Source organism: Aptenodytes patagonicus, chromosome 9 (assembly GCF_965638725.1).
Source record: "Aptenodytes patagonicus chromosome 9, bAptPat1.pri.cur, whole genome shotgun sequence".
NCBI lineage: Eukaryota > Metazoa > Chordata > Aves > Sphenisciformes > Spheniscidae > Aptenodytes > Aptenodytes patagonicus.
Genome location: NC_134957.1, coordinates 21,287,656 through 21,302,657, shown reverse-complemented (window position 1 = coordinate 21,302,657; position 15,002 = coordinate 21,287,656). Strand labels below are relative to the sequence as shown.

General features: G+C 42.3%; 1 protein-coding gene across 2 annotated transcripts in view; it reads left to right on the top strand.

Annotated features, from left to right (window-relative positions):
- DCX (doublecortin) overlaps positions 1–15,002 on the top strand; it is an 84,793-nt gene that overhangs the window by 57,602 nt on the left and 12,189 nt on the right. The window contains exons 5-6 of one of the 2 annotated variants that reach the window (XM_076347404.1): positions 2,096–2,218; positions 12,472–12,566. In XM_076347404.1, coding sequence (XP_076203519.1) covers positions 2,096–2,218; positions 12,472–12,566 — 218 coding nt within the window. Of the gene's footprint in view, positions 1–2,095; positions 2,234–12,471; positions 12,567–15,002 lie in introns of both variants that reach the window. The other variant, XM_076347403.1, reaches the window with a different exon arrangement.

Genomic DNA, 15,002 nt, shown 5'->3' with positions numbered 1-15,002 from the left:
AAATAAATTTGAAAGCTCTTGAAAAGATGCAACATAAAGTATTTTCACTTTTTAGGTTTATTTTTTTAGGGAGTAATTCTGGTGACTAAACATAGATGTCTAACACCCTTTGAGACCCCCTTGGTTTCTGAGATACCCACGTGATATATGATTGACAGATATCACGCAGGGGCACCAAGAGACCCACTGTGCCCTGGGGAGGCTGTACTCTACTGTATCTCACACAGCATTTGGTGCCTATGGCTGGGCAAACGAATCGTGCTCCAAGATCGAAATGTTGCGCTGCTTTTGTTAAACAGCTATATGTAAGAGCCTTGAAAAATATTACTTCTGCAGTGACTGAAGATGATTTTTCCCCACGTTTTGTCTTGGCTGGTTAACACCAGGAGCAGTAATTTGCACACACTCCCTAGTGGCTATTTCACAGTGTCTCATCAAACACTATATTCTTTAGTATCAAGGAGGGATAGTCTACCTTCCACACCTCCCCCCCCAGTCATTACTGCTCTTCATGTATAAAAAATTGGGGCTATATTGGTGCTGGAGCCCTACAAGCCTTTCAGTGGCATCATCTGTGAGAAGTCAAGTACCTTTGGAAAAAAAAAAACCCACACAACTTTTTCTATCCCCAATGTACAGTTTCCAAAATCCATTTAGCAGGAGAGAAAATAAACTCACTGTAGGTTTAATTATCGCCATGCAGTATCCTTGGAGCACAGGGCATCCTCTCTTCATATTCTTGTACTGCATGACCCAACAGCAAACTCTCTCGCAAACCATCTGGAAGAAGAAGAGACTGACTTTTGACTGTCTGAGAATGAGGAAAGCCTGGGGAAAAATTTAAGGCAATTACATTTTCATAGATATACTGATATATAAATAAATAACACATACATTTAGGTCAGACAACTTGTTTTCGGTTGACCAATTATTTATCCGCTATGTGCTGCCTTAGTTGATTCCCATTAGGGAATCTAGTCAAGGGAGTCCTCAGTCCAGCCCATGCATGCTGAGCTGAACTTTTCCATAAAAAAACTGTCTGTATGTGGAACATCTAATTCACATCTGTAAAAAAAGACCCATTTTTCACATCTTGGTGAGGACAATCTGTTGTAGGAGATGAGGTGAGACCAGTTAGCATTTGACAAAAAGGAAATCCCCTTTTTATTGCCTCCTTCTTAACTGGGTTAACTTAATAACTTGAGGGGTGGAAAGTGCTTTTTCTGTTAGCTCTCAATGTAAATAAACCCTGGTTTTGAAGATCTGGCATGCCTGAAATCCTGGGACACACAGAGGTTTGTTAGCATTTCAGTTCCCTTCTGCAGGACGCTGTAGATCATGTTTACATTTTCCATTCTTCCTGGCCTATTTATTTTTTAAGAAAACACAGTTGGGGTTCTCATCTGCTCATGTCTTTAAGCATATAAATCTACTAGACTTGTTTATGCAAACGTTTCTGAAAGGGATGAGTGGCCAGGACAGAGGACGTGTTTTGTAAAACCATTTTGTCTTCTTTGCTTTCTGCATCTGAAAAGTTGCAGCTTGTTGAAACCACAGAAGAGGTTGATTCAGGCTGGGTGAAAGCCTCCCGGGCAGATGTCCCATCTGCCACTTAGAGACTTTTATGTCATGCCATGAGCTGTTTGCTGGCTTTCTGCACCTGCATAAATTGCACTCATCATTCTTACTACTAGGTCTTCACGGAAGGGTTACAGCGAATTAACTGATTTTTTGGCCTGATTCTTCCCTCAGTGTTGACCATTTTCATTGTGCTCACTAGTTGGTGAGAACCAAGGCAAGGGGAAGGGCAGAAAATCTTTGGTAGGACACAGGTATGGAGATGGGCCCTGCTAGAGAGCCAGCCTGATCTTGACGTACACTGTCTCAGCACCTCCTCTAGAGGAGCAAAACTGTTCTTCTCCCCCTAAAAAGTCTCCTTTCTGCTCTGGAGAAAATGTGGAGATACCAGCTTTTCCCTTGCCGTTTTCTACAGCTCTTTGGAGACAAAGCACTAAGCTGCCCATGGGTGTTTCATATCTGGTGTCCATAGGCAGCGAGGTAGGGACGTAACCACGGTTGCCGTCTGTTTCCTTAGAGTGCCGGGTGATGAAAGGGAGCCCTGCGGCTGCCACGGGCAGTAAGTCATCTCCCACCCCTCAGAAGAGCTCAGCAAAGAGTCCAGCCCCCATGCGCCGGAGCAAGTCTCCAGCCGATTCAGGTAACCATCAAGATGGTGAGTGATTGTTTTCTGGTGTCTGAATATCAACCGTGCTCAAGAGAAAAACACATATTGTGTGTCTTTGGATACATTGACCTTGGGTGTTTGCATATGAAACTTCGGTGTTTTTTAAAAACAAGAAGCTGGTGCTAGTGTACAGGGGCACTTAATAAATATTGGAGAGGAATCCTCTGGTCGCTTAAGTGCCGTTGTGGCTTTAGGTCATACCACCCACAGTCTCACAGCCTCCTGCCCGAACAAAATGTTAAAAGAAGTTTCCATTTCCCAGGCAGGAAATCAAGGCCCACAGCGCTCCCATATGTTCCCTATAGATACCGACTGATTTAGAATAACCTCCTGTGCAATGCAAATGTTAATTATTGTACAGGTCAGAAAAGTCCCCTTCTAATCATTATTTAAAGAAGACCAGTGACCTTGCAATTGGAGAACTGGTGATGGGTTTATTGACGTGATACTGAGACATGCATTCAGTAATAGAAGAGAAGGAAAATGGGAATCCTGATTTGCTGCAGCAGCTTGCACCATTTGAAGTGCCTCCCTACCTCTTCAGTAGCAACTGGATTGGCGGTGTAGCACACCTGGAGAGCCGCAGAGCCTATAAATTAAAGGCTGGGCTGAATATCACACTTCTGGTAATTGATAGTTTTTAGAGTCACGATGGAGAGGGTGTGTCATCTGTCTGCCTGCTTTTTTTCCAAAAGAGAACCAGACATGGCCTTTCACTAACATGGCCAAATCACCAAATAAGCACTTCAGGATTCCAGGAGAGCTTCATGGCTTAAGTTCAAGTTATCCACAGTATTAACGCAGGTGATCTAAAACAGAAATTGCTTTTCACCTTCACGGTAACACATTGCATATTGCATGTGAACACCACACAACAGTTGACCATCAGTAGATATTGGATTACTGGATATAAAATTCTCCTGACAGTATTCAGAAAGATTTTCCCCGGGAAGCAGTTAATTTGTTTAGGGTCTCTTGATGTTGTTCAGCTACTTAAAGAGACAATGTGAAATTGGTTGGCACATGCCAAGACGCTGTGATTTTTAAAAAGTTATTTCTCTGTAAGGTGACTCTGCATTAATAGAGTTTTCCTTCAAGATTCCAGTGTTGGCTGTTCTGAAACTCAGGCTTGCTATAATCTAAAAAGCTTTTACAATCCCAAATGCATGGTAAAGTGGTGTCGGTACATTGAAGGCATGATGGAAAATATGTTGTTGATTTAAAAAAACTGAAACAACTCCCATTCAATGATCTGGGAGTCAGCTCATGCATGAGTTGTGAAACAGTATTTAAACCTTCTCCATAAGCATCAGGTGCTAATTACCATCAGAACTAGACTTTATTGCATGAACATATAGTCTAATGTGAAATGGCAACTATTGTGTTCCTGATTTTAACTGACTGAATGACTCACAGGAACAAAATGGTGAGTCATCTGATGAAGTTTAATGAACACAGTTAGTAGAGCCTTTCAGGAGGAGATTAAAATAAGCAGAAATGCTGAACAATAGCCAGCTCCTGGAGGTAAGGCCAGTAATGAAGGACAAATCAGGTTTCTTTAATCCATCTAGACAAGGGTCTTTCGTACTTTCCTGTGATTTCAATACAGAAAAAAATGGCTGCCTGTCCTCCTTAATGAGAATAAAAAATGACTGAACTCTCTCAGCGCTGGAAAGGTAATCAAAGACAGTTGTTTTCTCAGGACAGAGAGAAAAAAAGAATACCATCTTGTGTTCTTGTCCCTTGAATTTGTAATAAAGAAAGTGGGATGACACATTACTTAAGAGTCCATATTTACATAAACAATCAACAGGCTTAGTGGATTTTGAAGTTATCACATTAAAAAGGCAAGGAATGCCGAATGAAACCTGATTAATAAAAGATGATCTGACCTTTTTTTTTCAGCATTCTCACCTATTTCATTTGTGAAAGGATTTAAAAGCAGTTTTATTTCAAGCATATTAAATATTTTTGCTATGTGTTTGATCTCCTACCCATTTGTACCTTCTGTCTTTGCTGTCTTTCACTCTGCTATGGTTGTCATATCAGAACTTTGAGTTTCCGTGATTCTACGCTATTAGTTTCTGGTCTTTTCATTTCTTTTCCGTGTAGGTTTCTGTATTGTTTTTTCCACTGTAGTCCCTAAGGCCATTGTGACATATCTGGGCACTGATGTAAATGCAGATTCTGAAGTAAATCTCCATGCTGCTTGAGTGAAAGAAGTCTGAACCCTCCTCATTATAAGCGCACCGCAGTTACAGAGGAGGATGTTATTTTCTTCCATTTCTCATCCTAATTATTCCATTTCCCTGTTAAAGCATATGGGAAAATGGTACATTACTTATCAGCAGCAAAAATGAGAACGCAGTGGATTTACGTGTGGACAGTGGTCCGCATGCATTGCCCACAGAGGCAGCTAAGGCTTAAAGCAGACTGTGCACGCACAGCTGTGCCTCACTCCTTGGCAAGAGCTTCGAGGCTGCCAGCAGATAGTGGACAAAAGTAATGAGTCACTGTTATAGCACAGAGCGAACAGAAAAAACTGCTTCAGCAGAGCTTGCTAGTGCTAATTCTGAGGACGTAACGTTGACAGCATGCAAACATTGCATCCGCTTTCTCTACCATTGACTGTAGGAACGCTTCTGATCTTTATCTGTCAACATAAATAAAACACTTCTCATTCAAGGCTGTGGAAATGCTTTGTGCCCGAGCAGCAGCTATCCTCCACACAGGCTGCGGTATTCGGGGACTTGTGTTTTCTTCCAGTCTCCTCCACTGACTCACTCCGTGGCTTTGAGAGCATCATTTAAGCTGTTCATGCCTTCTTTCCCAATGGATCATCTAAGACAGCGACAACCAATTTGTATACAGAGCTCTGTAATCTGCCCATGGAATCATGCACAGGGAAGAACTTTGAGGCTCTTTATTTGGGGCTTTTGGCGTATTCTGAAAGCATTTGGAGAATAACATTGCTAAAACCAAAGCTATTATCTCACAGATTGCCAGAGACAAAAGACATCTCCAGCAGCAGAGTGGCTGCAACATGTGCTCCAGACCTTCCAAGAGCAGCAAGCCACACTCTAGCGAGGCCACTGTCTACACTCCAGTGGACCAGAGACTGCTCCAGCAACCCTCACGCTCTCTAACGCATTCAGTCCTGCCGCAGTAAACTGTCAGGTTATGCAGGTGAATGAATACAACTGTGTTGGCCTGATGCTGTGTTAGCCATCGTCATAGACTCTGTAGATCCCCATCTCAGTTGATTTGGCAGCCTGGAAGCTTTCTAGGTAGGAATCTGCCTTCTGTGCCAGGTGATCTCCATTCATCTTCGACATCCTTTGCTCCTTCTGGTTTTGGCTATGGATTTAGTGATCTACTTCTCAATGAGAAACATAGATCCAGGTGTAACTAGTTTTCTGGGAGAGCCATAGAGAGAGCGTACTGCTGGCTGGAGTCCAGTTTCCCCTGATGGCACCCAGAGCTTTGTTCCCGACTGTGGTCTCTGGGACCGCCTCTGAGTCAGAACAACAGCAGAACACAGAAGGAAATATATGTAGCAAGTCTGTAAATCTAGCACTGAAAAGGAAGCAGCTTCTAAGCCATTTAATTGCTCCTATCACCAGCTAGATGTGAACTGTAATGTATTCTTTGACTGTCTTGTTACAGCAGTCCTGGTAGTGAGCCACCTAAGTGGTCAGCTCCCATTCCAAAATAAGAAGGATTAACATGGAGTAACAAAGAAGACATAAACAAAATATTTCGGTAAAAAACATCAGGACAAAAGGCTGTGCACAGAACTGCAACCGCACAGAGAGTGCCAGCTCCCAGCTGCAGCGATTCGAGTTCACTGGTTGAATTGCTACCTTCTGCCGGAGGTAATTTGCCTCCTGCCTAGATGTGTCATGGCCTCACTGTGAAAAGATCAATTCCCTCTAGGCAGCCAGAGCCCTTCAGCTCCAAGGATATTAAAACAATGAGGTAGCTAATCCACAGAAACATGTTAAACACTGTTTTCTTGGCACGGTACTTTTATCTCTTTATTTACCATACAGTCATTTAAATGAACGAATGAATGAAAATTAAAAGAATGAATGAATGAAAATGAAATGAATGAATGAAGTGTCTTGCTATAAGCAGATGGTAACAGACCACAGTCCTTATATTCCCAAGGAGAATCCTTTCTTCCTTCTCTCATTAACCCCCAACCCGTATATATACCTTCTCAGCAATGCCAGTGTATTTCTGTTTTGATCCAGCCATTCCTCCAGACACTGTGCTGATCATTCCACCGTGGGCCTCTTTTCACCTCTTGGTTCAGTTTGACTGGAAGGCCCTGGCTGCTTTGCCAGCAGTTCCCACTGGGCTTCCAAGATATCCTTTAGTTTCCCATCTCTTCCGTGCTGGAGCTGTGATGCAGTCTTTCATCGATATCCTCCGCCTAACTCCCCCAACGTGTTGCTTCCAGCAAGGCGCGGTTAGCAAAATACAGCAGGATTTTACTTCTCCCTCTACAAGAATGTATCCAAGTGCCTTTCTGTTCTCTTCTCTTCTCTGTCTCCCAAATGTTAGCTAGTAGAGCTGAACTAGTTTCTCATATATCAGGTGTGAATTGAGACTGGAAGGGACTGGTGTCTCTATCTGGCCTTAGTTGAGCTTGGGTCGTTGTGTTTTAGTATGGACTGAACACGCTAAGAAAGACATAGGCAAACTAGAGAAAATCCAGAAGAAATTTCCTAAGGTTCAGAAACTGCTTTGGGAGGAAATGTTGAAGGAAATGGACTGATTCAGCTTAGGAAAAAAAGGAAGATTGAGAAGGGACAATTAAACACTCTTCAAATGCATTTGAAGTTTTAAAAAGAGGATAAGGATCCATTTTCCTGTGTGCCTGTCAGGGATAGGACAGGACATTGGTTTAATCTTTAATAAGGGATATATAGATCAGATATTAGGAAAACTTTTCAATTATAAGCATCTTAATCACTGAAGCAGGTCTCCTAGGGAGCCTGTGAGTCCCTGTCAGACTCGGTGCTTTTAAAAAATAAGATCTCTATTGGGGATGACCCAAATATATCTGATCCCAATTTAAAGCACAGAATTGGAGTTACAAAGCTTCTATGGTTATTTGTAGCCTCTATTTTTCTTTCTGTGAAGTCAGCTTTGCTAAATGACATCGCTTAGAGCAATAAAATCCAGACTGCAGTATACCATCCAATTCCTTCTCCTAACATGACAGAGGAAAACGGGGCGTAAGGAGATAAGTCTCTGTGCTGCTGCTATGGTCCATGAGATTTAAATGGGGTAGGGTCAGCATGAAGTTTGACAAAATTTCTTTAACAGACCACTCCAATAAGAAGTCAAACCAAACAAAAGACAAAGCTAAATCTCAGGGGAGAAATACAGGGGAGAAAATAATGATGTCATTTGCCATTACTTCTTTGTTATAAAAATATGAATTTATCTTACAGTAACTCACATAACAAACAAGGGTTCAGTTTTATAAAGACAGTTCAATAGGGAAAGCAAAAGCTGCACGCACAAGCAAAGCAAAACAAGGCATTCATTCACTCCTTCCCATGGGCAGGCAGGTGTTCAGCCATCCCCAGGACAGCAGGGCTCCATCACATGTAACGGTGACTTGGGAAGACAAACGCCATCACTCCGAACGTCCCCCCCTTTCTCCTTCTCCCCCAGCTTTATGTGCTGAGCATGACGCCATATGGTGTGGAATATCCCTTGGGTCAGTTGGGGTCAGCTGTCCCGGCCGTGTCCCCTCCCAGCTTCTTGTGCCCCCCCAGCCTGCTCGCTGGTGGGGTGGGGTGAGGGGCAGAAAAGGCCTTGACTCTGTGTCAGCACTGCTCAGCAACAACGAAAACACCCCTGTGTTATCAGCGCTGTTTCCAGCACAAATCCAAAACACAGCCCCGTACCAGCTACTGTGAAGAAAACTAACTCTACCCCAGCCAAAACCAGCACAGCAAGGCAGCAGCACTTAGCAAAGCAGATACAGAATATCAGTCTGTCCTGACTGCAGATCTGGCTCCCCAGGGTCATTATATATGAATGTGTTAAAAAGGCAGCAGATGTCTTTTGGATTGCACACAAGATAGAGCAGATTGTTATCCCACTTGCGCTTACTTATGTTCTGCTAGCTGACAATCCACAGTACGCATCCAGCGGAGAGATCACCTTCACAAAACGTGATGAGAAAAGGGTGCCAATACTGCAGAGCTGAGCGCTTGGAAGTTAGGTGGTGCCTGAGCGAGGGATGCCTGTGCAATCTGAACTCTTCCACTCCTGAGTAAACACTACAATGGAGTCTTTATTTTTCCCACAGGCTCCTCTGTCCTGGAGGGCAGGATGGCTTGTGCTCACTAAATGAGCTGCTATTTCTACATTTGCTTTATGCTGTCCTTGTTCTGGTTGTTGCCTCTCTTATTTTCTTGGTGATGCTTCAAACCCTGACCTGGGGACAAAACCATCCACGTATTTCATGGTTCTCTCTCTCACTCTTGTGATGTACGAGCGTGTGTTCCCCTAACTAGGAACTCATCTGCAGAACCCTAGGAACCCCAGTGGAATAAGGAGCATTCACCTTATTTTAGAAATCGATAGAAAACGAGATATCTCCACGCATTTTGAGCGCTCACTGTGATCCTTGGGCCCTGCTTTTCCCAGTTCTGTTCATTGGTAGAAATGTGAGCTCAAAAGATGGACCTCACTAACCTCCTTTACAGGTCTTGGTGCTTATCATTGCTGGAAATTCAGATCCAGTGTCCCAGTCATCCAAGCAAAGCTGAGCCACGCTCAAGGAACAATTGCATGTGAGAAGTTTGGCTAAAATATCAGCGGGAGAAGCAAGCAGAGAATTCAGTTTACCTGGATCTCTCATAGCCATCTCAAACATGACATGATGCTATATTCTCCATCCTCCCTCTCATTTGCTGGACAAGCCTGATTTATCTCCTGAGTACAAGTCGTCTTGTGCACTGAAGGAGGTAAGGATCCTATGAAACAAGGTAGTGCACATGTTCATGCAATTGAAGGATGTGTCATATGCACAAAGGAGCTTTAAGGTAAATGGAGGTTGCAAAGCAAATACAATGACATAAATAAGACATAATAAACAAAGAATAATGCGGTGGAAAAAAACCCAAATGAATTCAAATGAAAGTTGGTTATAAAGAACAGTTTCCAATAGCCGAGCTTGTGTGAGATCCTTAGCTACCATAAGTCATAGCAGATTTTAGTGGAGCAGCAGCGTTATACACCACCTGGGATCTGCTCTTTGCCTCTTGTTATTTTCTTGCATTTGAGTTCAAAAAAAATGCGCGCAAGTTTGATTATTAACACTATTCTTCATTAGCAGACAGAGAAAATTAAAGTGGGCTTCTTAATTGTTGCTCCTGCTGCAAAATTCTTTGTGAGTATTTGTAATGATATACATCTGCCTCATTGGATTTCTGATTCGGATGTCGCATCTGTTTTTTCGTTAGTGCTCATAAAATATTAACATCCCTGCTGTAGCACTTAAAAGTCTCATTGTATTAGGGAATTTCTGTCCTTCCCTGCAGCAATTACATCTATTTGCTGCACACCAACTGTTAGCCGTTCTTCCAGTCTTCCTGTTTGTGGAAGGGCGATTTGGGTTCTTTGTAGAGTTGTTAAGTGGCATCCTTTGTCTTAGGAAGGATTACTTCCTGCCTCAGGATCAGTGACAATTGGAAATAAAGAAAGAAAGAGGCATTTTAGAAATTAGAGATGGATTCTAGCTAATACAGATTAAATTAGTACTATTGTACCCCACATTTTCTTTAACAGAAAACCCAAAGTCACTTGGTGGAAAAAAAACATAAAAGAGATCCAAGTTTTTTTTTTCTGAATTGCCTTTGTCATATGGCATATAGTTAGTGAACTCTACTTTTTTTCCCCACCAACCTTGAGGGCAGCTCACTCTGTAGAACTGGAGCAAAGCGAAGGGTGGCGTGTCACAGTGCAGGGACCGGTGCGTAACAGTTTCTGGGTTTCCGTAACTGGTTCTTCCCCCCCACCAATAAAGAATGGTCTGAGTGGAATGCGGAGGTGAAGGCTCACTCTGTTCCCCAATTATCTATAAATCATTATTTCTACCACCTTTTAAGAAATACCTATTTCCTCAGTGAGGTGCATTTGTAATGGGAAAAAGCTATCTGTGATGAATGGCCTCCTCTTCCCAATAGCGCCTTCTGCATAGAAACGATGGGTATGAAGAGAGGGCCCGCATCACCATGAATCTGTTGAGTCTGAGCTGCTTTAACATGCCGGCAGCTCCCCATTTGTCCTGTGGCTTAGTGCACGTGTTTCTTTACACTTACTTGAATTCACATGTATGACCTCTACATTTGGGCCAGCGATACTACGAACCTTAACTGCCCCCCTCTTTGTCACAAGAAGGTAACAGAGAAGAGGAATGAGGCTGTCTTAGGCATTAAAGCAAGAGTTATGCTGGTTTTGCTCTTATAAAATACAACACTCGCACACCTTCTTGCCGTATGATACTTTACACACTTCTTAGGTTTCCTCCAGACGCTCAACTACTTGCTTAATTTTAAGTAACTGATTTAGCTATTATTCAGCTATTACAATTGAAAGCATAAGTGTCATATGCTGAAATCATCCATCCTCCTGTGCGCATGTCTTTACAGTTAGAGTAACGGTATAGAGAGTTATTGGGCACCTAGAGAGCAGGACAACAAGCCTGGATCATTATATGCTTGTCTTTCTCTGTGTGAAACATCAACACAATTAAAGATGCTTTCTTTAAAAGGGGTAGGGATTTGTATGGTTATCTGGAGGGCTGGCAACACTATTGCCATTTAAGGAAATGACAATCAAAATACTTGGGGTTTAGTTTTGTGGCTTGTGTTGAATACGTTAACATCTGGAGTAGGTTTTGGAAATGTCACTTTCTGTAGACTTGATTGGGATATGTAGTTTAATGCTCATAAGGCCTCCAGCTTGCTGCTGCTTTGATTGCAAAAAGAAAAGGCCAGAAAAGATAATATACTTGGACACAGCCAGCATGAGTTTGAATTTCCTTCCCTCGAGTAATGCTGCTGGTACTGATGGAGCTATGTGTTTACAACTCCTGGTCTGTATCCCTGGAGTTGATACACAACCTATGAATGACCAAGTTCACTATGCGTAAGTATGTCCTTATGAAATACGTATTGCGACACCTGGCAATTACCAAAGACATTAGCTTACTTCAAAGAACATCAGTGTTATGAAAAAATTAATGTATCCTTATTCCATTTTGTTTCCCTTCATTTTTCTGCATAATATGCTATTTACTTTGATGCGGTTTTAGTCCAATATATGCATAATAGCTTGCCCTGACGTAGAGCCGGGGCCCTTCACTTTCACTAAAAGCCAGGTCTGTGAAGGCCTCAGTGAGCAACCCTTCTGAAAGCCATTTGGGTTTAAATGAATCATATTTTTTTAAAATGGAAAATAACTCTGTTTTCTTCAAAGCAACATGAACAAACAGAGCAACCCAAAAGGCCAGATTTTGATCTTTGCAAGAGGATTGTCGCTTGATGTGATTCTCCTGTTCCTTCCCCTGATGGACCATGTTCACTTCTCTGGTGCAGGCAGTGGAGGAACAGCAGAGCCAGCTCTGGCCTCTCCCCAGAGAGGTGAAGAGGGACATGCCATGCTGTGCTTGCACCAGGGCTTCAGAAGGGCTCTTTTGGTCATTTAATCCCAGCCACAGCTAACTACATCCAGGGCATTCCGGGCAGCTGTTTGTCTAATTTGTAATGTGTATATTTGCCATCTAACATTTCTTGTGTAGGATCCAGGATATCTGCAGCCTCTGGTTCCACTCATGCCCTTAAATGCCACGTGGTTTCAATTGTGTTAAACTGTTTGAGAACATAGACACTGTCTTTCTGTTTTTCTGGTGATGTATATCCTGGATCAATTTGGTGAATATTTGTAGTGTGAAATATTGCTCCTTTGATATATTTTGTATTTCACTGTATTTTACAGTCTATTATCCTGAACAGCTGAAAGCCTTAAGTTGTGTGAATAGCCATGCTGTTCGCTTGGGTTTTTTCTCCTGCCTAACATGAATAAACTAGAGCGTTTCTGTGTTAAATGTTCGGATACCTTCCATCTCCCCAGAGGAGAAAGAAGATCTTCCTCTTGCTTGTCTGACTGCTAGCTTCTGTCTTGTTTTCTGACAGCAAATGGGACCTCAAGCAGTCAGCTGTCTACACCCAAATCAAAGCAGTCCCCGATCTCCACACCTACCAGCCCAGGGAGCCTCCGTAAGCACAAGGTATTACGTTTCTTATACCTTACTACATCTGTTTCGTCCTTACTCTGCTCAGATTTGTACGACATTTTAAGTCATGGCCATATTCTCTGGGAGCACAACTCCTTATGTTGAAACAGTGGAGAATTTGGCCCATTCCCTAAAAGGGTTGTCACTTTGGGCTCTAGCAAGACGGTGAACGACAAATCATTGGCCTGTTTCTTCCACTGGAGTTATTAATGTGTGCTGGAGATCATCCATACGGATCAGAAGAGATAACTTAACCCTGAGCTTGTATCACTATTTGAAAAAGTTCACAAGTTACTGATGGATATGATCTTCATATAAATCCTCCTCTCTTGAAAAGCCTGAAGTGTTGGCAAATCTGGTCCGTTAAACAGGAGAAGAAATGCAAATGTTACTGAAGCTCTAAGACATCACTTTAATGACGCTTCTCAAGGATTATGATTATGATTATTATTATTATTTAAGGCCATGCTCTGTTTTACAGGACATAAGTGATTTTTTACAGCTGGTGTAGCAATTGTGTTCTGGTACAGTAGCTGTTTTTCCTGGCAACAAACAGGGTGTCTAACAGGTAGCACGGCATCCTAGTAGAGATCAGTAAACCTGTGCTGGCTCATAGATAAATCATGTGTTGATTTATTTAAAAGGTATAGCAGCAGTCACATCTTTTTACGTTCCTGAGTCCAGACTGTCATTTCCATGGGCTTTCTCATTTCTGGAATAGCCACAGTGTTGCTTCCAACAGTCTTTACCTGATACAGAAATTGGAACTTGGGCATAACTGTGTGAGAGGAGGTCAGTGGGATTTCTCTTTAGTAATCAGAATGTGCCTCTCAGCCTGAGCGTGACTTTGAAAGCATTGACTTGAAATTCTGGAAGAGTAATTAAAAAATGCTGATAGTGGTGAGGTTTTGCAGTCAGCCAGCCACACATAATCCACTGTGGTCTAGATTGCACGGGTTGAACTCATTTTGTTTGAGGATTATGTTTTTTCTCAAAGTGAGGAGTGGTAGCAGCAGCTGGACCACAGTTGTTATGATGGTGGAACAAAGCACAGAGAAGTCAATGGGAAGAATCCCCAAAAGTCCAATGGGCTTTGGATTACACCTCTAACATGGTAAGATTTTGGATCGCAGACCTTTGGACACAGGTTTGAATGGTGCTGGGGGAGCCTGGGGTGGACTTTTGGCTTCTCAAAAATCGGATCTTGCAAATATTCCCAACATACGGAGAGGCTGTAGTTACTCAGCTTTATTTGACTTTCTTTAACAAAGGCATAGCTAAATCCAAATGAAATCTGTTTTCCTCAGGACTTCACTCTGATCTCAGCTGCTCAGTCTAAGTCTGAGGAAATGCACCAATTTTAGGACAGTGGGTCCAGATTGATTATTAATTTATAATTGAGAACAGGATCTGGCCCATAGTCTGAATGCAACAATTGCTTGTGTGTATTTCAGCAAAAATAATGCTGTAAACTGCATCCTTTGCTTCAGCCATCAAGGACCTGAAATACTTTCCAAACACTATCTCATTTAGGACTGTGGAGATGAGTATTTGCTTCCTGGTAAAGACAAGTGAAACTCACCTTCTTAAATGTTTTAGGTATGTTTTCAGCTGGCTGATTTATGACCTTTCCAGTGAAGCCCCTAGAACATTTGTAATAGATGGCGACTGCTGAGGGCAAAGCCAATCCATCTATGAGCTTCTCCGCTAACTTAAGCCAATCAGCAAACACGAATGTAGCATTTTAGGTTACCAGAATATTCATGCATCATTGTCTTCCTCCCCCTAGTAATTTCCTGCTTATGATGAAATCACTTTTCTTCTTTTCCGCTAAAGCTCAAATGATAAATGCTTATGTTGAGTTCACCACAAAGTCACATTTTACCTCTTCTTATATCAAGATTGTTGTGAATTTCCTTTCTGTGTATTTGGGCTTTTCTTCATTTTGCTCACAGTTATTACCTGTGTGTGGGTCAGAGTTCAAAAAGGAGAGCTTTAGCCCTTGAGCAGGTTTGTGTACCTAGTTCCATGCAGAACTTTAAGGAAGTGGAGTAAGACGGTTACCCCAGAAAGGGACCCTGGAAAAGCTTTACGTTCAGCATTTGATCCAAATAATAACCTTGGGATTATTTTCTCAACCCTCCCAAGCGATCAGAAATGACTTAAAATAAAGAATAAATGACGGAACATGTGATTTTCCTAGAGATTTGTCCTAAGGGTAGCTGTCAAATCAAGGTAAGACTCTTTATTGTGGACTTAGGTTCAGAGAGACCTGTTCAAGGAAAGGTCCAGCTCTTTAATGCATGTGCTATAATGGACACATTTATCCAGAAGCGATAAAAAAATACTTATCAAACTTATCACTGAACAGTCATCTTTGTTCTGGTACCAAGGTTCTCATGCTCCACTGTGCAAGTAACCTGCCTTGAT